Source organism: Panicum virgatum, chromosome 9N (genome assembly GCF_016808335.1).
Source record: "Panicum virgatum strain AP13 chromosome 9N, P.virgatum_v5, whole genome shotgun sequence".
NCBI lineage: Eukaryota > Viridiplantae > Streptophyta > Magnoliopsida > Poales > Poaceae > Panicum > Panicum virgatum.
This window is the reverse complement of record NC_053153.1, coordinates 29,716,384-29,738,386: the sequence shown is the minus strand read 5'-3', so window position 1 is coordinate 29,738,386 and position 22,003 is coordinate 29,716,384. Positions and strand designations below refer to the sequence as shown.

Genomic DNA, 22,003 nt, shown 5'->3' with positions numbered 1-22,003 from the left:
CAATATGAAGGAAATATCAAACACACTTGTATGTGTCCGCTAAAAGTTTTCCTATGTCCAAATTAAATTAACTAAACTACATAATATACACTGTATGTAGTCAAAATGAAGTATTAACACTTTGTGACGGCACAGATTCTAGAGGCCTTGTCTTCCTATTTTCTAAATCAAACACACTTGTACCCTTGGCCCTTGGGGCTTGGCTAAGGGCATGTACAGCGCCATTTAATGAGCCGTCTATGTCTGGTTAATCGGGTTTACCAAGGGTGATTAAATGCCGAACCGGGCGAGGCCGTGGTCTCGCGAGACGACGACCACGGCTCGTGCTCCCAGAAGTAGCGACGACACCGTCGCCGGTTGTACGAGCTGCGGATTGAAGCGACGCCCCCCATATGGATTGAGTGCGAAATCAGATGCCTGTGTCCGCCCCATGCCACACCGCAGCTACCGCATCGCTCTCCGGCCGACCGGCCGGCCGCCATCGCTCCACGCTCCGGCTGCTCCCCGCCCCCGCCGCTCCGCCCGCTCCGGCTTGCCGCTGTGCCGCTTGCAATCCGCCCGCTCGCATGTAAGCTACAGCACCGTCCGGCTTGCATGCTGCCTAGCTGACTGCTCTGCTGTCCGGCCGCCTGACGCTGCGGAGAAGACCGGCGGAGAAAGCACGGGACGAGAAAGAAAGAGACCGGTGGTTGAGAGAGATCGAGAACAGGAGATAGAGATAAGGTGATATTTTTCATTCTACAACATAGCCTCTAGTTATTTTATGAAATAGTCCTCATAAAATGTAGAAGTCACAAGATAATTTATAATCATATAAAAAGAAAGTGAAATGTAATATATAATTCCATTAAAACGTTAATAGGATTGTATTATTCTAGCATACAGCATGAATTTTGTAGAAAGCAACAAAATGGCACACAAAGATCTAGTTTATGCTTGATCATCATGATATATGACTCAATGTTTGGATTAACTGCCTTGTAGACAGTGTAATAGATAAATTATTGTATGAGTTGTCTATTTTATTGTCTATGTGCTATATACTACAAGATATTTATAAACGGCAGCTGTCTAAACTATTGTACATGCCCTAATAACTACTCCTATGTACTACGAGTAGCTATAGATGCTGCACGTTGGTGATTGATGGTTGGCTGTGTTGTCACTCCAATGCATCCAGCGCCAGCCGGCAGCTCAACTGTGGTCTGTGCACGCACGCTAGCTGGGCTCTTGGCAAGCGCACGTGTAGGCGACTGACGAAGCAATCTTGGAAGCCATCTTTCCATGATCGGAATCGGAAAGATTCGTAACGACGACGACACGAGAACCGATGCAGATCAGGCTACACGGTGGCCCCACGGCATCGAATTTAACCAACCTACTACTCCAGGCTCGTAGATAATGGTCGTAGTATGTGCTGATCCGTTAATTACCTACCCATGGTTAGTTAATTTCTGCAGTAACCATGGTAGAAGAAAACTAAAATGTCCAAGCTATGGCTGAAACCGGTAGCTAGAGAAGATGCGGGGTCTGAAGTTCTAGCCTGCGCAGTCATCCTCAAGAACAGTATTATTTGATCCGAAAACAATGCTAGTTGCAAGGTACAGAGCGCCATTGTTGATAGAAGGTGAACACAATTGGTGGTGGAAAACCGCGTTTATTTTGCAATATTACAGGCCACTGGAAGCTACAATCAAAGAAAAAACGAAAGTTGTTCGAGAAAGAAGAAGGAAACACTTACTGCAAACAATAGGAGACAGCATATGGACATGGACATGGTCTTTTTCCAATACAGGTTCAGACTTCAGATCAGCAGCACTGCAGCACCGTCTTCTTCCCTGACTCCGGCGACAGATGGAGCCGTTGGGGGGAATGAAGCCTGGTCCGAGACCGTCCGAGGCGACGGCCCACGCCGCCCGTTGTCCGGCCGGTCTCGCTCCAGACGACATTCCCCTCAACAAGATAAGATGATCGCGAGGAGATGGGGGAGAAAGAGGACCGAGTTTTCTTTATACAAGCTGCTGCATCCCTGCAGCAAATGATGCTGCCTTGTGGTGGGCGATGGTGTCAAGTTCAGAAGCAAGCCCCTTTCTTGCTTATAGCTTCTTTGCTGCCCTCACACTACACCTTGCAGCGCCTGCAGAAACCAAATCTTTGTTGCCTGTACTGCACATCTCAATGCAATGTCAAAGAGGATTTATGTTCAGGGGATTGAGACATTCAGTCATGGTCCTGGATTTTAATATGGGCATACATTCACTCGCAAATCGCAATCATGGGTAATATATGCTCAGCTATGATGGTTATGCAAAAACGTGGCGCCAAGATTCGGGGGGATAGTCAACTAAACCGAAAATTTTGTGGCAGAAAGGTCAATTAGTCCATTGTGAAATCTGAGCCATCATTACGCTTATTCTTGGCTATGATTAAGCATAACATTGGGTCGCTGGAGGAAAAAGGATTGGTAAAATAGATTGTTCTTTCAGAAGTGCTTGATCCTGACATCAGTTGATGATTTCTATTCGCCAGCAAAGGCCAAAGGGGTTCTTTGCATTGCGTTGCCTGGCTGTTTTGATTCCAAGCTTAGCACTGAAGAAACTAGTGGCCGTGAGGCGCCATGCTACAGCAAAAGAGGCTTTTTCTGAGCCTGTGGATTACAAGCGGTTTAGAAATTAAAAACAGTATTTGCTCTGTTCTTTATTTGCTGCCAATTTACATGAATGATTTCTTTTCTTCACCTAATTTGTATTTCTTTATCGCGGAAAACGATTGCTTAATTTGTTTCTGTTCCCTCTTTTGGTGAGTAGACCATGGAAGAACTTCACTATCAAGCTTTTAATTTGATAAAAAAACTCGGCCGGGTGGGGAAAGACCGCCCCACCGGTATTATCTAAGAGAAGACTCGGCTTCCCCGACCGAGAAAATCCCCGAACCCTAGCCTGTCCTGACACTGGGAGACGTAACCCCTAGGGACTACCTGCCTGGGCTATGTAAGGGTCCTCAGGCCGACTTGGGGCCGGCTCACAACCAGTGCTTTGGCACACAGGGCCAGCGAGGGGATTTTTTTACCCTCAGCCTGAAATTCGCTCCCACGGGGAGTCGAACTCAGGACCTGAGGGGTGCCGCTAGGTTCCCCTAACCAAGTCAGCTAGAGGCCCTTTGGCAAGCTTTCCTGTTGACGGGGGGATCAAAGAAATTGTACTTGCCGGTCCCGAATAAGTCTACCTTAGCTTTACCCCACTTGAATAACTTTACTGAAAGATATTTCTAAAACCTAGTGATGACCCTTACTTAGCACTAGAGAAACTACTGGCCACGAGCCACATAAGCCCTGCAACAGCGAAAAGGGGTTTTCTGTGAGGCTATGGATGCAGAGACTCAGTTTTGCGCTCCTTTTTGCCATTCATCAAAAAAAAATCCAATTTCCTTATCTATTTTCCTTTCCTTTTTTCAATTTTCTGTTCTTTTTGCTAGAATTAAGTGTATGGTGTTTCGATTGAGAGGGAGTCAAGTTCATGTATGGTTCCCCCTGTCACACAACACATCAGTAACTAGTGAGTGTTGGAACTCCATATCAGGCATCAACATGGCTTTCAAGACCTAAACAACTTCACTGAAAGGTATTAGAACCTAGCAAAACTGTAGAATCATCGTCGTCAGCACATTGATCTTCAGTTCCACACATCTCACCTGATTATTCACATTAAGTCAACTTGGAGGCTAAAACACACACAAATGATGTCCCGTCATAAAATTGAATGATTTGTATATTACTGTACAAATCTATTATATTTTAACACACTGCGAAATTAGAGTGACGGGTCGCGCGTGTGCTTCCTTGAGATAGCCGTGAATGTTAGTGGTCATGCACGCTATTGCGAGTAGACGTGTCGGCAGCCCACCACTAGTCCAACCTATGGAGGATCGAGAGGTAGGGCAGCGAGGGGCACCGCCTCTTGGGGTGGTGGAGGATGGTAGGTGGAGAGGGATGGTGGCGGGGGAGGCCGGACGGTGGAGAGGGATGGTGGCGGGTGAGGTCAAACAGAGTTGGAGAAGGGTAGCTTGCACGTGTTGGAAGGTGGTGGTGGAGGCGCCGGGGCAGCGCCAAAGTCGGTGAACGGCGGTGGAGGCGAGGGAGATCGGCTAGTGTCGAGAATGAGGGTTGTGGTTAGCGTCGGTGTTGGCAGAGGCGCCAGGACGGCATCGAAGCCAACTGGAGGCGGCAGAGGCGAGGAGCGATGCCGACCCATATACATGTAACATCCCGAAAATTTACTAAAATAAATCATGCGCTAAAGTTGTTTTTCGTCGTTGAGCTCGACTCCACCCTGAACCATAGTCCCAGAATTTCTCCTGAACAACCCGACACCTGTTTTCAATGTGCGTCCCATCCATTTCCCATCCAGCACGACGCGTCGCGTCCGACCGCCGCGAATCTCTCCCTCTCTTTCTCCTTTTCCTCCCTCTCCTCCCTGGCGCGCACCCGACCGCGCACGCCGGCCGCTGGCCCGCGCACCCCGCGATCGCCGCCGGCGCGTGACCACTTTTCCCTCCCCCCTCTTTTTTTGTTTTCCCCTCCCCTTTTCTTCTTTTCCTCTATTTCTTTTCCCTTTTCCATTTTTTCTTTTCTTTCCTTCTTTTCTTTTCTTTTCCCCCTCCCCCCGTCGCGCCTGCCCGAGCCGCACCACGCCACCACACGCGTGCCTGCCCGGGCTGCTACCGGTGCGCACGCCTCCCCTACTTCCCGAGCCCGAGCGGCCTGACCACCTCGCCGGCCTCGCGCGCGTGCCACGCCGCCCCGCTCCGGCCTGCTCCTACCGGCCGCGTTCGCGTGCACCGCAGCGCCCCGCCCCGGCCAACCGTGCGCCCGCGAGCGCACGCTCGCGTCGCGCCGAGCTGCGACGCGCACGCGCACCGCGTGCCCGCGCCGCGCGCCGGTCCGTACCCGCGCCTCTCGCCGTGCCCGCGTGCGTGCCTGGCCAAGAATCGAAGAGACTGTGAAGAAATTCAATACACCGGTTGAACCGACGTTAAGGAAAAGACACACGCCGGTGTAATTGTCCAGAAGCTGGAAACTGAAGATACACTCACCGGATTAACCGACGTTGAAGAAAATGCATACGTCGGTGCATTGCCAAACGAAGACCGATGAAAATACATACACCGGTTGAACCGACGATGCATCGGTCAATTGCATCGGTTCAGTTGTCCAGAGAGGTGGTTTTTGGAGGAACGTGAAGAAGTTACAATCACCGGTTAAACCGACGCTAATTTTACATACACCGGTTGATTGCATCGGTTAAACCGGCGATACACCGGTTAATTGCTAACGGCTAGTTTTTCACGTAGCAGTTTACATATACCGGTTAAACCGATGATGGCTTTTGGGGTACGTCGGATTAACCGGCGTTACGCAGTTTTCTGGCAGCTTTTCTCCAACGGCTATATTTGCTTGTGCTGCCTATATATACCCCTAAGGCCGGGTCATTTGAGAGTGCTGGAGTTCAAGGAAGTATACAAGAGCTAAAGATCATCTCCAACCACCATAGAGCTTCATTGTACATCATATAGGCTTAAGCACACTTGTGAGAGTGCTTAGTGCTTGTTTAGGCTTAGTTCTTGAGAGAACTAGCTTGAGAGAAAGCCTTGCTGCGGCAAGCACCTTGTGTACTCGTCGTGTGACCCTCTGACTTGGTGTGGAGTGGCAACGACACTTTGTGCGGGGAAGGAGGCCCCTACTTGGTGTTAAAACTCCAAGATAGTGAAGACGGTGCCGTGGTGACGCTTCGAGATAGATGGTGGCGGTGACCTCGTCTTTGTGACTTGGCGTCACTTAGCCTTTGATTGTCGGGAGCCTTGGAGGCGTGGCAAGACGGTGATCAAGCGAAGAGACTCGGCATTACACTTGTTCTTTGTGAGCAAGTGGCCGTGGACGTAGGGAGGGACTTTGGTGTCTTAACCGAACCACGTTAAATCGTGTCTTGGTGTCTTCACGGGAGTTTGCATATCCTCTCCCTTACCGCTTTACTTACCGCATTACGTTTCCGCATTTACTCTTTCTTGCTTACCTTTACTTTCCTAGTTAGTTTGATTAGGATTGGCTATAGGTTGCAAGTCTTTTAGGGTAAGTAGAGAGTAGCATAGATAAACCTTAGTCATAACTAGCATGTGTAGGACGTGTTAGGTTTATCTTATGCAATTAGATTGAGCCCTAGATTAAAAAAGCGATTAGCGACCCTATTCACCCCCTCCCCCTCTAGGGTCAGACACCCCGGTGATCCTTACAGATTTTCTAAGATAGCCCGGTCCATGACAGAGCTGCTCAAGAAAGAGAAGAAGTTCACCTGGATGGAGTCGTGTGAAAGGAGCTTTCAGGAATTGAAGCGAAGATTGACGACAGCTCCAGTACTAACCCTGTCAGATATTCATCGGGATTTTGTCATCTATTGTGATGCGTCCCGACAAGGATTGGGTTGTGTACTGATGCAAGATGGGAAAGTCGTTGCATATGCTTCCCATCAGCTCAGGACTCATGAGCAAAACTACCCGACCCATGATTTGGAACTCGCAGCCGTAGTGCACGCACTTAAGATTTGGAGGCATTATTTGATTGGAAATAAGTGCAAAATCTTTACCGACCATAAAAGTCTGAAGTATATCTTCACCCAGCCAGACTTGAACTTGAGACAGAGAAGATGGCTGGAATTGGTCAAAGATTATAATTTGGAAATTTATTACCACCCGGGAAAGGCAAACGTAGTGGCCGACGCCCTTAGTCGGAAATCCTACGGGCCCAAGAATGACCATTTACGATAGGAAATGGCACGATTAAATGTGCACATTGTCCCTCGAGGCTCCAGCCAAGTGCTAAACGTTCAATCCACTCTAGAAGAAAGAATCAGAAAAGCCCAAAGATCGGACAAAGGACTGATGGAAATCCGGAGGCAGACCGGAGAAAATAAGGCACCAAACTTTAGAGTGAATAATAGAGGAACGTTATGGTATAAAGATAGAATTTGTGTACCCCAGAAGGGAGATTTCAGGCAAATAATCATGGATGAAGCCCACAACTCAGCCTACTCCATTCACCCAGGATCCACCAAAATGTATATGGACATAAGACAGAAATATTGGTGGAATGGGATGAAGGCAGATATTGCACGATTCGTCGCCCGTTGTGATACTTGCCAAAGAATCAAAGCTGAACACCAGAAGCCGGCAGGATTGTTGCAACCCCTACCCATTCCGGTTTGGAAATGGGACGAAATAGGGATGGATTTTGTGGTAGGACTGCCCAGAACCCAGAAAGGGCACGATTCCATATGGGTAATAGTGGACCGACTCACTAAAGCGGCTCACTTCATATCCGTACGGACCAACTATGGCGGAGAGAAGCTAGCCAAGCTCTATGTGGAAAACATAGTGAAGTTGCATGGTGTGCCCAGTCGAATTGTCTCAGATAGAGGGACCCAGTTCACCTCTAGATTTTGGAAGAGTTTGCATAAGGCCATGGGCACCAAGCTAGACTTTAGCTCCGCTTATCACCCACAGACAGATGGTCAGACAGAAAGGGTGAATCAGATTATGGAAGATATGTTGAGAGCATGTGTTCTCACCTACGGCAAAGATTGGGAACATAGTTTACCCTATGCCGAGTTCTCATACAATAATGGGTATCAAGCAAGCTTGGGCATGTCGCCGTTCGAAGCTCTTTACGGAAGAAAATGCAGGACCCCTCTGATGTGGTCAGAAGTTGGAGAACGCGCCCTAGTCAGGCCCGCACTCATAAAAGAAGCAGAAGAAAGAGTAGCCGAGATTAGAGAGAAACTGAAAGCATCCCAGTCCCGACAGAAGAGCTACGCGGACAAGAAAAGGCGGGAAATTTGTTTCAACCCAGGAGATTTTGTGTATCTCAAGGTATCACCCATTCGAGGAACCTGAAGATTTCAGGTACAAGGAAAATTGGCCCCTCGGTACATTGGACCATACCGAGTTCTGAAGAAAGTTGGAGCAGTAGCATACCGTTTGGAGCTACCAGAAGAAATATCAGATATACATCCCGTATTCCACGTCTCGCAGCTAAGAAGATGTTTGAGGGTACCCGAGGCAGAGCATGTGCCAGTAGAAATGATAGATCTACAGCCAGACCTACGATATCAGGAAGTACCGGTCAAGATTCTAGACACTGTCACTAGGAGAACCAGAAACTCCGAAGTACGGATATGCAGAGTTCAGTGGAGCAGACACGGAGTAGAAGAAGCAACGTGGGAACGCGAAGACGCTCTGAAGAAGGAATTTCCCCACCTGTTTAGGAACCAGCAGAATCTCGAGGACGAGATTCATTTTAAGTGGGGTAGGATTGTAACATCCCGAAAATTTACTAAAATAAATCATGCGCTAAAGTTGTTTTTCGTCGTTGAGCTCGACTCCCCTTAAACCCTGAACCATAGTCCCAGAATTTCTCCTGAACAACTCGACACCTGTTTTCAATGTGCGTCCCATCCATTTCCCATCCAGCGCGACGCGTCGCGTCCGACCGCCGCGAATCTCTCCCTCTCTTTCTCCTTTTCCTCCCTCTCCTCCCTGGCGCGCACCCGACCGCGCACGCTGGCCGCTGGCCCGCGCACCCCGCGATCGCCGCCGGCGCGTGCCCACTTTTCCCTCCCCCCTCTTTTTTTGTTTTCCCCTCCCCTTTTCTTCTTTTCCTCTATTTCTTTTCCCTTTTCCCTTTTTTCTTTTCTTTCCTTCTTTTCTTTTCTTTTCTCCCTCCCCCCCGTCGCGCCTGCCCGAGCTGCACCACGCCACCACGCGCGTGCCTGCCCGGGCTGCTACCGGTGCGCACGCCTCCCCTCCTTCCCGAGCCGAGCGGCCTGACCACCTCGCCGGCCTCGCGCGCGCACCATGCCGCCCCGCTTCGGCCTGCTCCTACCGGCCGCGTTCGCGCGCACCGCAGCGCCCCGCCCCGGCCAACCGTGCGCCCGCGCGCGCACGCTCGCGTCGCGCCGCGCTGCGACGCGCACGCGCACCGCGTGCCCGCGCCGCGCGCCGGTCCGTACCCGCGCAGCTCGCCGTGCCCGCGTGCGTGCCTGGCCACGCCGCGCGCCGCCCGTCGCTGCGCCGCCCCGCTCAATGCCGAGACGCCCGCCGCTAGCACCTTGCCCCGGTCCCGCTCGCCTGCGCCCACGTGCCCGCGCACTTGCCCCACCGCTGCCCCGCTCTGCTCGGCGGCGTCCATGCGCACGCGGCCACGCACAGCGCCCGCCCTCGCCACTAGCGCCACCGCCCTGGGCCGCACAGCACCACCCTGTGCTCGCCGCTACCGCTCGCGTCCCGTCAACTGTGGCCGCCTCGCCGCCCGTGCCTCGCTCCGCGACGCTCGCAAGGGGCCAGAACGCCATCAATGGTGGCCGCAAGGCTCGCCGGCCGCCATCACCGCCTCCTCCACTCCACCGCCTTCCCGCGGCTATAAAAGGGACCCTAGCCCCGCCTCCAAGCCCACCTCAACCTCGCCGACCCCTGCGCGCCTCCTCCTCACAGCTCTCAGCGCCGCCGCCGCACGCCGCTAGTGCCGCCGCCGCCTGCTCACACTGACCCGCCTCCTCGCTACGCCCCGGGCCGAGGTGAGCGGGGGGATCAATCCCCCACATCCCACTGCCCCTTTTCCCCCTACCCCGAGCCGACGCCGAGCCCTCACGCCGCCGAATCGCCGGCGCCGAGCGCCCCCCCCCCTCTCCTCTGTTCCGCGTGGGGAGAGGAAGGAGATGGCAATTAGCCCAAAAGCCCCTCCCCTTTTCCTTTATTTCTTAAAGAAACCCTCCACCCTTTTATCCTTTTTGCAGAAACACCCCCACCCTTAATATATTCGCAAATAAACCCCCCCCTCTAGTATAAACTAAATTTCAAATAGACCCCTGATCTCTCCAGAATAACCCAAATGCTTCCAAAAATTACAAACAGACCCCTGCCTACTCAAGATTAATTACGACTAGGACCCTAACCCCTTGATTAACCCATAAACCTCTACACAACTTATTATTTCATGCACCTAATGAACTCTGATCAACCCGAAATGTTACCACGTCTTTTCTAACCTAGTTTCGGCCATGCCATTAAGAATCCACCCAAAAATATTACTCCGAACTCCATATTTTATGTGTTTCCGTTTCGAGCTCAACGATAAATCTTTAAGTTTTGTGTCTTGATTGGGTGCTTGTTTGTGTGCGCTGTAGACCACGGAGTGAACGAAGGAGAGCCCGTCAACGAGCAGTACTGTTAGCAGGAGAACGAGGACCCGTTCCGCGACCCCGAGCCCGAAGGACAGGACATCCCAGAAGGCTTTGAAGACGGCAAGTTCAATCCCATCCTTTGATGCATGTTTCTGTCCTAGTTTTTATAAACACAACCCAATGGCCTGTTTTATAAAATTGCATATGTTTTGCTTGCATGAAAACACGGTTGGATAGCCACCCCTTGATTTGTGATAACCATTCCTTGACCACCTAGATTAATATCTGATTTTGCTTGGACGTTAATCGATATTAGAACGCTTAGGACTTTACTCATAATACTATTTATTTTATAAAGAAAATGTGTGCGTATGGGATGGGATAAATGTGGTGTTTTTGTAAAGAAAGTTTAGACGGGATGGATGTCATTTCTAAGGATTTGCCATTTGGTGTGCTCGTGCCAATGTGGCAGGGCAGAGAAGGGAGATATACATCTTGTCGTGTCTAAGGATCGAGCTGGTGTGTCATCTCACCTAACTCCACTATCGTGCAAACCACTCGACCGTTGTATGGGCAACGGCGTAGCATAAATCCCACTAGTTGGTGTGATAGCCATCAGGAGGGCTGAGAGCAACGGGTGATCAAGGAGAAGGGATATGCTCAGTGTGACTTATACCCCGATTATACCTCAGAGTTAGGTCGATGACCCCTTGGTGAATCCCGTGATGGCTAGTCAGGCTTAGCTATGGTGGGTAATGGCTATGTTGGGATCTACACCGACACGACGGTGTTCGAGTTGTGGTATCCTACTTGTGGGTAAAGTTGCACACCTCTGCAGAGTTAAAAGCTATTCGAATAGCCATGCCCACGGTATTGGGCGAGTTATGGTGTGGTCACATAACTAGTGTTTCTTTGGGATGGGCTGGTGTGAGTTGTTTTGGAATTGTGTCCGGCAGTTGTGCCGTGTGCTACGACGGACGGGGAGTCCGGTAGCAGTTTAAAACTTGAACTCCGTATTACTCAATATAAAAACTGATTTCTGAAATGTTTTAGCTAAACAAACCCCCGCATTAAACTTAGCTTTCCGCAAATTAAACCGTAACCTTACCCTTGATTCACCTGTGCATATTATTCTGATTTAACCCCCCCTCCGTGGGTGTGGTTGGACTTGCTGAGTACGTTTGTACTCACCCCATTCTTACTTTTTACAGAAGAAGATCCAGACTTCGTACCAGACGACGCTGAGTAGGGTTATCGTTCTACACCCAACCTTGCCTGTGGAACCGGCCCTGTTCGAGATGTTTTCGCTGACGCAATACTCTGAGCCCGCGCTAGCCCCCATGTGGTTTGCGGTCTGGTGTTATGTTGTAACTTGGTTACTTATTATCATTATCTGTATCGAGTGTCCTCCAAGGTTTGTACGGTTTTGAACCATCTGATGTAATAAATGTGGCATCAGCCTCCTGGGACTGGTGTTTTGTATCACATTTAAGTCTTATTTTATGAGGGGACGCTTCAATACAATCCACAGCGGTAGAGGTAGGGGGAGCCTTATGCGAGGCTCCTTCTTTTGGGAATATCCCTCAGGATAGCTGGTCTTATTTGATCGGGGTGAATTCATAAAGGTCGCTTCTTCTTCTTAGTGAAATAAGTGCGTGCACGTTCTCAAAAAAAAAAAGGTTGAGTGACTTAAACATTTCCTTTTGGGACTTAGAAGGTTGAGGTCATCAGGTGGGAGTAATGAGAGAAAAATAAGAAAAATCAGAGAAGTGGGCCTCTGCTGGGCCTGGATTGTCCAAACCCTTTCGGCCCAGCCCACAGGAAACACACACAAGGCCCAAACAGCCGCTGGTGACAGGTGTGAATCGGGTGCTCCTGCCTCCTGCTCTGCTGCTGCTGCTGCGCTTAACCCCTCTGCTCTCCACCAAGTTTAAAACCCCTTCCTCTCTCTCCAACCCCTTGACTCCTCACGTGCTCCGCCGCGCCACGGCTCGTCGTCGAGGCCGCCATTCTGCCTCCACCGCGTGCTCCGCTCCTCCTCCGCCCCGCCGGCCCCCTTCATACGAGGAGGTATGCATAAGCCCTGCGCCCCTACCCGTCCTGTCTCCCGTGCGTGAGCGCGCGCGCGTCCCGGGAATCGCGCTCTCTGGTCGGGTTGGGCGGCGGCGGGGCATCGCCCCCCGCGGTCGGCGCTAGGAGCCGCGCTTCCGTTTCTAGGGTTGGGGGAAGGATGATGTGGCCGGATTGAGGGAGCGCGGTGTAGACCTGAGCGTTTGAGGGTGGCGGGTGCGAAACGGCGTCGACTTGATCTAATCGCAAGCTATGTCGCTGTATTTTTATCTTCCCTTTTATTCTTATTAGGCCTAGTTTTGGATTTATATCTGCGGATTACTGCTCGTATGATGTTTACATAGGACTAAGATTATGGTCTGGATACTGAAAGGGTGCTTGATGCTTGAGATCAGTATCGGACATTGCTGGCATATGCGGATTTTCGAGCCTGATTGTTCTTACGGCGTGTGTTTCTATTGTGTATCTGTGGAAATGCTCTGATTCTTCAACATTTCCCATCATTATTGCTTTCTCCTAACCATTAAGATGTAACACTGTTATCATTATTATTTGACTGTTTCTATTGGGTGTTAATTTGACCTGTGTTTATATGTTTTGGTGCTTCAGTGCTGGTGGCATGGCTAAGATGCAGTCAAGTTCCAAGGAGCAAGAGGTTCATAAAGTGGCAGGCAAATCCCGTGAGCAGAGTCCCCTGAAACAAGGGTCTGTTGATGATGAAGACTCTGGTAGTACCACCCCCTCTGCTGGTGAAAACAGGTATCCTGGTTGGCCTGGAACCAGTGTCTTCAGGATGCTGATTCCTTCACATAAAGTCGGTGCGATAATTGGCCACAAAGGAGAAAGGGTTAGAAGGCTGTGTGAGGAAACAAAAGCCTGTGTCCGAATTATAGGTGGCCATCTTTGTGCGGCAGAGCAAGCTGTAAGTTCTAAGTTGTCCACTGCACAGTTACCTTATAGTTGATTTAGGATTTTTCTGGTTTCCAAACAGGACCTTAAGGAGTTTATGTTTCCTGTTCATTGGATAATACAATTTATTGTATTTTTGGCTGCATTATATTTCCCTTTTATCTTTCAGGAAACAATATGTTCATTTGCTACTTGTGATCGATTACAACTTGTTGCTATTTGTTTGTAATAAACACCTTTTTGGTTTAGTTAGTACAATAGATAAAAATGCATCTTGATTTCATTAAATTTGCAGGCCTAATCAAACTTCAGCTAACTATCAATGTTTAACACACACGAATCCTATATTTAGTTCACTTTATCCTGGTCAAAGACAGGGCATTTTGTCAGCACAGCTGGAGAGCTGCGTATCATTATATTATATAAGAAAGGGGATAAAGAGAGCCCCTATTAAACACCCACCACTATCTTAGTGTTGTGATTTGCTGTTAATTATTATAAATTGTACATTTTATTGTAACAACCGGGCCCTCCATGAGTACCCAGGAGCTAGAGCAGTACTGCTAAAACTGTGAATCCTTATTTCCGCGATATCCTGTGAAATCTAAACAATATATATAGTGAAGACTGAAGAATATTTCGTTGTTGAGGATTTGAAGAAATATTTTGAGACAAAACAAGAGAACAAATAAAGCATTTGCCACTTACTAAGTATGGCTCATCATATATTCTTGTATGGCTGAACAAAACAAGAGAACAATCGAAACACCAGCTGATCATAATAATAAAAAACTCTTCAAAATAGCTCCTAAAAAAGAGCTTGATTTATGCTTGGAAAATTTAGGTTCACGCCACTGTCTCACTTACCATTGCTTTTAAAATTATCCGTTTCATGCAACTTGTTCTGAAAGTTGTTTAATTCATGCCATACCCATCACAGAGCTTTATCTCCCGTTAAATTTTTGCTGAGCTGGCTGATATAGACAATTCAAAATTCCTTCATGTGTTGGTTCAACGTAAAGAATTGTCCTAAAACTTGCTCTCATTTTCTTTTTGGAAGGTAATAATTTTCGGAAAGGAGCAGCCTGATGCGCCATTACCTCCGGCCATGGATGCACTACTAAGAGTATATCAGCAAACAATTAAAGATGATGATTTAGATTTGGGATCCAATAGTACAATTGTGACACGGATTCTTACACCAAGTGAACAGGCAACAAGCCTTATTGGTGAGCAGGGTGTGATGATAAGTTCAATCATGCAATCTTCTCAAACCAATATCCGTGTCCTTGGTATCTTTCTTACTTTGATTTCATGTACCTCTCAGCTCATTTTCCCGCTACTCTTCCTTCTGCTGATATCAGTGATTGTCATAGAAGTGCATGGTGATCTACAGATGATTGCACTGACTTAGTGAGAATATGAGTAATCTGCTGCAAGCAACAGGATTTTGTACCTAATGAAGTATGAAAGTAGAGCAGTTAATCCTGTTTCTGCCCAACTTGCTCTGCTGAAGCTCATGTTAGCATAAATTGTGCTTTGCTCTCATCACAGAAGTACCACCTGTTGTTTCAATTGCATGATTGCATCTTTTCTCAAACATGGTTGAACTTATTAATATTAGATTGTTGATGCACTTCTGAAATGTAGTGTTGCTGTAGCGATGGTGTGTGATGCATATATGTGTTATATGTTGTCAGGTATTAATATCTCATATATGGTCAGAAAATATTGGCCTACATTCAAAGAGTTCTGGTAAAGTACAAACTGTGCTGGAATTTCTAAACTCCTTAATTGTTCATGTACCTTTCTTTTCTTACTTTTCAACTTTAACACTGACATGACAGCTCTTGATTCATTAATAGAACAGAAAAGAAACAGTTTCAACTATTACTTCATAAAAATCACATGATGCATGCCCTGTTGAACTAGAAGTAGCATGATTTTTACCTCATCCATGATCCATCTTTGAATTAAAGTGTGTTCACTTGTTCAGCATTATTTAAATTCATGTCTCAACTTGTTATTGGCTTACATGAGAATCTATCTTGTCCATCTGGAGATACCATGACAGACAGTTTGAGGGTGTTATTCTTGCAATTGGTATTGCTGGGTTGTCAGTCCAGCCTTCAGTATTATTGAGTATGTACCTCATTCATTACATGGTTTAACTGTTTAGATGGTGACCTGCCGCCTGTTGCACTGGAAGAAGATAAGGTTATTGAAATATGGGGACTGCCTGCAGGAGTGCATAAGGCTTTGGAACTTGTTGCTTCTCATCTGAGGAAGTATCTGGTTGATCGGAGTGTCATCCCATTGTTTGACCATCATGTAAGCTGCCAAATTTTAGAACATTAGTTGCTTAACAGGCATACTGAGATGAGAACTTTTTTATCCTTATCAACATTTAATATTGATGACTCCTTCAGGTCCCTATGCCAATATTGCACACGGACATGCCTCCATGCCACTACATTGACCATCCTGATGGCCCTGTGCACGCAGTTAGTCCAGGCTATCACTCTGTATGTGCTGAAGATTTTCATTGTGAACTATGGAGTGACACTTCCTATTTGAGGGTCAGGCATCCTATCGAAAGTCTTCTACATGCTGATGCATTTGAACACAGATGGGAGACATCTACATCATTCAGGCGATATCGATCGGTTACACCACCAAACCATGCTAGAAGTGCATATTGGCCAAAAGCATCTTCACCTATGGAGGCATATCATTCAGCTCCTATGAAATTACATTCACACTGCAACCTCATACATGGATGGCATGCAACTCCAATTAGTCCAACAGCTTCTGTTGAAAGAATTCGCTCCCTTATATCTGTGTATGGACAACAAGCACATCCACAGAGACAGACATATCAATCAGATGAAATGTGTAAACATCCACGCTTTGGAAAATCTTTACATGTAAGTGAAGCTCATCCAACCAGGGTGTCTCCATCAGATGCAACTGAACTACCTCCAAATACTGGTATTTCTGCATGTGGACGAGAAGCATCTCCACCCTTCAGGATGCGTCCACCAACTACTGTGGAAAATCTTCTACACTGTCGTGTATCTGCATGTGGGCCAGAAGCACCACAACATCAGACTCCGCCTTCATCAACCAGTTGGTCTGCAGCAGTTTCTTCTCAGGTCTGTGGTTACCAAAGGCGTCATATTTGTACGCTTGATTGTATGTTTTGATTGTCCTGCTAAAATTGGTTATATCTATTTGGGATGGTGGGTTGTTTGACAGGTTAAGAAGAAGATGCAAGTTCCAATATTCTATGCTGAAGCTGTAATTGGCCCATCTGGTGAAAGAATTGAATATATTCGTCGTACCAGTAGGTCGAGCATTTTGATAAACAATTCCGAGGAGAGCATAATGTCTATTGAGATCACTGGAAGTGCTGCAACAGATGTTCTTACTGCAGAACAGCTGATTAAGGTATTCTAAGAGATTTCTTATATGTCTTCTAAGATCATATATTAACTATCATATATTACATGGTTATTATGCTGAGCAAATAATTTTATTAAATTTCCCGGTAGAGTCCTCTGTGGTTGCATATATAAAGTTCTCTGTCCCCTGGTTGGATGCCTATGTTCAGTGTCTATTACGTTCAGTCCTCTTAATCTAGTGGCACTTGTTGGGTAGGAATCTGCCTCTTTCTGCGATGAATGCCTTGCTGGTTTTGTTCAAATGCTCAACATCAGTCAAGTGCATCGGCAGACAGGCTAATAGCTACAATCCTGGTGATGTGGTGCTTTCCTTTTCCTTTTAAGGAGTAATGCATCATGTTATCTGTACTTATATCTAGAGCTTTTATGCTGAAACATTCCATTTGAGAATACCAGGTCATCAAAATGATTCCTTGCTCTTGTTATCGTTTAGATGTGTTATAAGTGCATATTTCAATGATGAACTGACATTAATATTGGCCGAAGAATGAGTCAACTCCTTTGTGACTAGTGTAAATGGTGGCGGCTCCTATTTACTTCTTCTGCATACCATCTTGTTTTCTGTAATACTAGTTTTAGGCCGATGCTTTATAATTACTCTGTTCGTGGTTATCTGTGTTACAAACATGGGCTTTTCACCTCTTGATCATTGTTTTCTTTTCTAGAACTTTATGGCTGAAGCAGCTGCTGCCTCCCCTGGTCATAGTTTCAACTTCATTCCATCATATTTGCCAGCATCCAGATCTCCCATTGCTAATATTCTTACTACTGAGAAAAGCAGTGTCACTTTGCCAGAACAGCGCCTGCAAATGATATACTGAAAGCTCCCAAAAGTTTTGTTTCTGCACATACCAGCAAAGACACTACCCAAACCCTGATACCGGCAACACAGGAAATACAGATACAGTAGATTCAGAAAGATGTTTTGATAGTTATCCTGAGATGATTCTACCGTTGCAATTTTGACCCTGATAGTTTCATCTAGATTCTTTTGTAGACTGTTTTATAGCCTTGATCCATTCCATGGTTTTAAAACTGGAGGCTGAGGTGTTGGTGAGAAAAAAGAAGCTAGAGCCTGCGCTTATGGTCCATGGAAGCGAATTTTTGGTTGATTTCGCACATATGATGTACAACAGTACAAGATGTGTCCCGAGATGTTTAAAATTTTGAACTGTTGCTTTGCAATGAATCATATTCGTACTAATCTTTGCCCCTTGACATTGTCACCGTTCTTTGGTGTTTCTGTTATTAGCTGCTCTAAACTACCACAATGCCTGGGATTACTGGGTGCTGCACAAAAGACACCTGCTAATGACCTGGGTGAAGGAATCTAACCTCGATATGCATGTAGTTTTTTTTCTCATACCATTTGAATCTGATTAACACGAAATAGTTGTTTGGTCAAAAGGCAGTAGAAATTACAAGCAGATGAGATGACCTATAAAACGGCACCAGTATTTTGTCTGTTGGTGTTTGGTAATCCCAAAACGAGGGGCCGCGCTGAAACCTCTCGCCGGACGCTGTTAGGCATGCGGGCATTGGAGAGGGAAAACGCCGCGTTTGGGGGCCCCGGCCGCAAGGCAGGCAGACGCATTCGGCTCCTCGTTTCTCTCTCCTCTCTTCGCCCCCGCGTGGAGGGGGAGAGAGACAGGGGATCGGAGCGCCCCGGCCTCCTCTTTCCTGCCAAGAAGCCACACGGATTTCCCCCCGATCTTCTCAAGGATTTCCCACGCATTTCATCGCCCTTTTTGGTGGAACTGATTGATTCTCCGGCGAGGTTCTCCCCCCAGGCCTGTGGTTGTTGCAGCATCGGCGCCTGCCCCTGGTAGGTCTGTATAGAGATCAAAGTTTCTTCAGCAGAATTGAGGCATTGGCCTGACAAAGATCCAGTGTTTTCCTCCCCACCAACGCTGCGTGATTCATCGAGGAAGCACCGTCACCTGTATGTGAAATTTTCATGTACATTGATCATCAGACATGTCTGCGAAAACCGGCTCAGGGTCAGAGGACTGCTTCTGGCACCGGTTCTGGCCCATGCTGTCATACGCTTGCGGCGAGCTTTGTGTGATCATACTGCTGTATGTGGCGGCTCTGGCATCATACGCCGCGACAAGGCTGGCGCGCATCTGCGGGCTCAAGGTGCCATGCATCTTCTGCACGAGGCTGGACCATGCCCTCCATGGCAAGGCATGGTTCTCTGTGGATTGGGTTTGCGCCGCGCATCGCTCGGAAGTCTCATCTTTGGCTTACTGCAAGAGCCACGACCAGCTTGCACGCTCTGATGATCTCTGCAAAACATGCCTCCTTGCATGCTCTAGCTCCAGATCGAGGTCAAGAGGGTTGTGTTCTTGCTGCTCGGAGCTGTTCAAGAATACCCACAATGCTCAGAAGCATTCCGAAGCTGCCAAAGCTGTGGAGTCTTGGGATAATGTATCTCGTTTGGAGAAGACTAATCCTAGGAGCCATGTTTATGCAAGTGACAGCACTGTTGCTATGACACCCAGGGTTGTGCCTGAACAAGTCCCTGCAGATCATCCAAAAGAGAAGGGTATGTGTAGCGTTTTAATTACTTCAGTTTTATTATAAGTGAATTTTTTATTTTCTAACTAATTGCATCATATTTCTTGATGTAGCTTTTGTCGTGGGTATTGAGGAACACCATGAATCAGATGGACAGTCTAGAAAGGACAGCGGTCCTTCTGCACATGCTGGGACAGCAAAGCCAGCAACATATAGGTCTGCTGCACCAACATGCATTGCTGTCGACCGCAACACCAGTGTAAAAAATGTGCTCGCGTCTAGGGTCAACTTGACATCTCCTCGGCCATCAGAAATCATCTCTGCCAGGGACAGCAATTCAACAACTCAGCAAGAAGTGAAGGCACTCCTTTCCCAGATGTCTTCTGTTAGGGGCCTTGACAGTTCTTCGAGTGAAGGCACTCCTAGGCCTGGTATCAATGTTCAGACTGAAGAAAGCAATCCTACGAGCAAGAAGCCATCTCTTGAGAGTAATTATTCTGTGCTGGAACCTTCAGACGGGAGCCTCACTGATGATATCGAAGGGGAAAGTTCTCTTGAGAATGTAAAGAAGCAACTCGAGCTCAACAAGAAGTCAATGGCTGCTCTTTACAAAGAGCTTGAGGAGGAACGGAGCGCTTCAGCAGTTGCGGCTAGCCAGACGATGGCCATGATCAATAGATTGCAGGAGGAAAAGGCTGCAATGCAGATGGAAGCACTGCAATACCTGAGGATGATGGAACAGCAAGCTGACCATGACCACGAAGCAATACAGAATCTACATGATTTGCTTACAGAGAGGGAGAAAGAATTACTCGACATGGATGCTGAACTTGCAAACTGCCGGAGGCTCCTAGAGAGCGAACCATTCAATGGTGCACGAATTGACGCCACTGACACAATAGGTGACAGGAATCTAGCATCTGAATTCATGAATGGCCTGGATTTTGTGAGGAGCACCATGTCATGTTTCGAAGATGAAAAGGCATATATTTTAGAATCCTTGGGCAGATTGGAGGAAAATCTCGGCATTTCCACAAACAGACTTGCTTCTGATGATGCCAAAATCAGTCGAGAGGACATACTGTTTGAAGATCATACAAGAGCTGATGGCCGGTACAGGGAGAATTCTCTGTTGGATGAACACATGAGTGGCGAATCAACTTCAGATCAGCAACATGGAGGACATGAAATGGTCAAGGACAACAAGGATACTAAATGTTCATGTTCTCCTTCACACAATGACAATATGGGTGGTGTAGCAAGTCTTAAGAATGAAATTTCGCTGTTGAATACAAGACTGATGGCACTTGAAGTTGATCAGGAGTTTCTCAAGCAGGTATTGAGTTCCCTCCAATGTGGCAGTGATGGGCTGCGGTGTATACAGGAGATAACCAGCCATTTAGCAGAGCTGCGAAGAGTTGCAATTCAGTGAAGAAAATGGTTGCATTGAGTTCACACTATTTGGTCATGAGGTAAGAACTATTCTAGTCACCATGTAATAGCAGGGGGTTACTATGGAACATGTTCTGAATAATGAAGACATCATTGCTTCTGAGAAGAAACTGAAACCTTCATTATCTACCATGTTCCTGGTGGATACTAGTGTTTATGGTTCCTATAACTATCCAAAATAGTGTGTAGGCGCAGTTTATTGTACTTTTGACAAATGGGGTGACCACAGTTCTTATACATAAACCTTCCAGTCAACTAAGAAAGAAATTGACCCCAGTTTATTCCAATACTTTTTGCAGATCTTCTCTTGCAGAGATGTACAGGCTAAGAATGGTGTTTCCAGTGAAAGCCTATGATGCTATCCATCATAAATCATAGACCTGAAGGAGCACCAATGTTCTCTGTTTGGATCTGGCTCAATGTGGGATAGAAGGCATACCTGACCAAAATTTTACATCTCTTGCACTTGACTCGAGTTTTCCGAAAGACCTAACTGGACCATTGTTGCAGATTACTGAAACAGATCAAACATCTCTTGTATGTGATACGGTGGTTGTTTGGACTAAGGAGCATTGGAGCAAGTCTGTCACATGTATGTAACCAACCTTGATGTTCTTGCAAAAAGGAGTCAAATTGTACATGATAAAATGCAGTTCTTGTAAAATCAGTGAATATGCCCTTATCCTGGGATGCAAAGTAGTATCACGTAATGCCCATCCAGATTCATCGTCTCCAACTACTAGAGTGGCTAGAATCCTGCCAATAATTTGCCATTGGTCACTGACATGCGATAGATGATAGTCAGGGGAACTTTACTAATTTGTCCTTGACTAAAACATGTGCGCCAAATTTGCTTTCACGTAGGTTTGAGGCATGTTTGTTTCAGCTTCAAATTGTGGATTGTCGATTTTACAATCCGAAGTCGAAAAGAACAAACAACTTTTGCCCCAGGCTGTAACTATCTAATAACAACCCTAGAATTAGGTTGCCAAGCTGTTGCAAAATTGCAAAGTAGATTTTGGACAAAGGGTCTACACCATTTTTGGTGATTACCATGAGTTCAATTTGAAAATCGAATTCGAATTGGCCTACATCATTAGAGATTACCTTGATTCATTTTCAAATTGGTCATACACAAGTTAGTATTCTTTTACTATTGCGGGATCTACACTATGTTATACATGGTGACTATCCTCAACGTGCGTATCCAATTTTGAATTTTGAATTATAAGGTCTACTCTATCATACACAAGGTAGTATTCTTTTACTACTGCGGGATCTACACTATGTTATACATGGTGACTATCCTCAAAATGCGTATCCAATTTTGAATTTTGAATTATAAGGTCTACTCTATTTGGA

The 22,003-nt window shown here is 46.9% G+C and overlaps 2 protein-coding genes across 5 annotated transcripts; both read left to right on the top strand.

The window, feature by feature from the left end:
• Window positions 1–224: 224 nt before the first annotated feature.
• On the top strand, window positions 225–17,873 carry LOC120689549 (flowering locus K homology domain-like). 4 transcript variants are annotated; one of them, XM_039971845.1, is made up of 7 exons: window positions 225–723; window positions 12,906–13,218; window positions 14,266–14,497; window positions 15,385–15,536; window positions 15,635–16,360; window positions 16,464–16,655; window positions 17,335–17,873. In XM_039971845.1, the coding sequence occupies exons 1-7, from the start codon at window positions 275–277 to the stop codon at window positions 17,488–17,490; spliced, it is 2,220 nt and encodes a 739-aa protein (XP_039827779.1). In that variant the 5' UTR covers window positions 225–274; the 3' UTR covers window positions 17,491–17,873. The 4 variants fall into 4 exon arrangements, with proteins under 4 accessions (XP_039827779.1, XP_039827780.1, XP_039827781.1 ...); XM_039971846.1 differs by having other exon boundaries at window positions 16,866–17,474; XM_039971848.1 differs by lacking the exon at window positions 225–723 and adding an exon at window positions 12,138–12,296.
• A 160-nt stretch (window positions 17,874–18,033) lies between these two features.
• Window positions 18,034–21,361, top strand: LOC120689551 (myosin-binding protein 1-like). The gene is made up of 3 exons (XM_039971849.1): window positions 18,034–19,217; window positions 19,303–20,661; window positions 20,941–21,361. Exons 1-2 carry the CDS (start codon window positions 18,647–18,649, stop codon window positions 20,619–20,621), a joined length of 1,890 nt encoding a protein of 629 aa, XP_039827783.1. The 5' UTR covers window positions 18,034–18,646; the 3' UTR covers window positions 20,622–20,661; window positions 20,941–21,361.
• The last annotated feature ends 642 nt before the right edge of the window (window positions 21,362–22,003 follow it).

What these genes read in the sequence shown, in the direction of transcription:
- LOC120689551 (XM_039971849.1), top strand. Translation starts at nt 18,647, where the DNA reads ATGTCTGCGAAAACCGGCTCAGGGTCAGAGGACTGCTTCTGGCACCGG. An exon ending in AGATCATCCAAAAGAGAAGG is followed by an intron (nt 19,218 to 19,302) that starts GTATGTGTAGCG and finishes TTCTTGATGTAG; the next exon opens with CTTTTGTCGTGGGTATTGAG.
- LOC120689549 (XM_039971845.1), top strand. Translation starts at nt 275, where the DNA reads ATGCCGAACCGGGCGAGGCCGTGGTCTCGCGAGACGACGACCACGGCT. An exon ending in TCCCATTGTTTGACCATCAT is followed by an intron (nt 15,537 to 15,634) that starts GTAAGCTGCCAA and finishes TGACTCCTTCAG; the next exon opens with GTCCCTATGCCAATATTGCA. An exon ending in CTGCAGCAGTTTCTTCTCAG is followed by an intron (nt 16,361 to 16,463) that starts GTCTGTGGTTAC and finishes GTTGTTTGACAG; the next exon opens with GTTAAGAAGAAGATGCAAGT.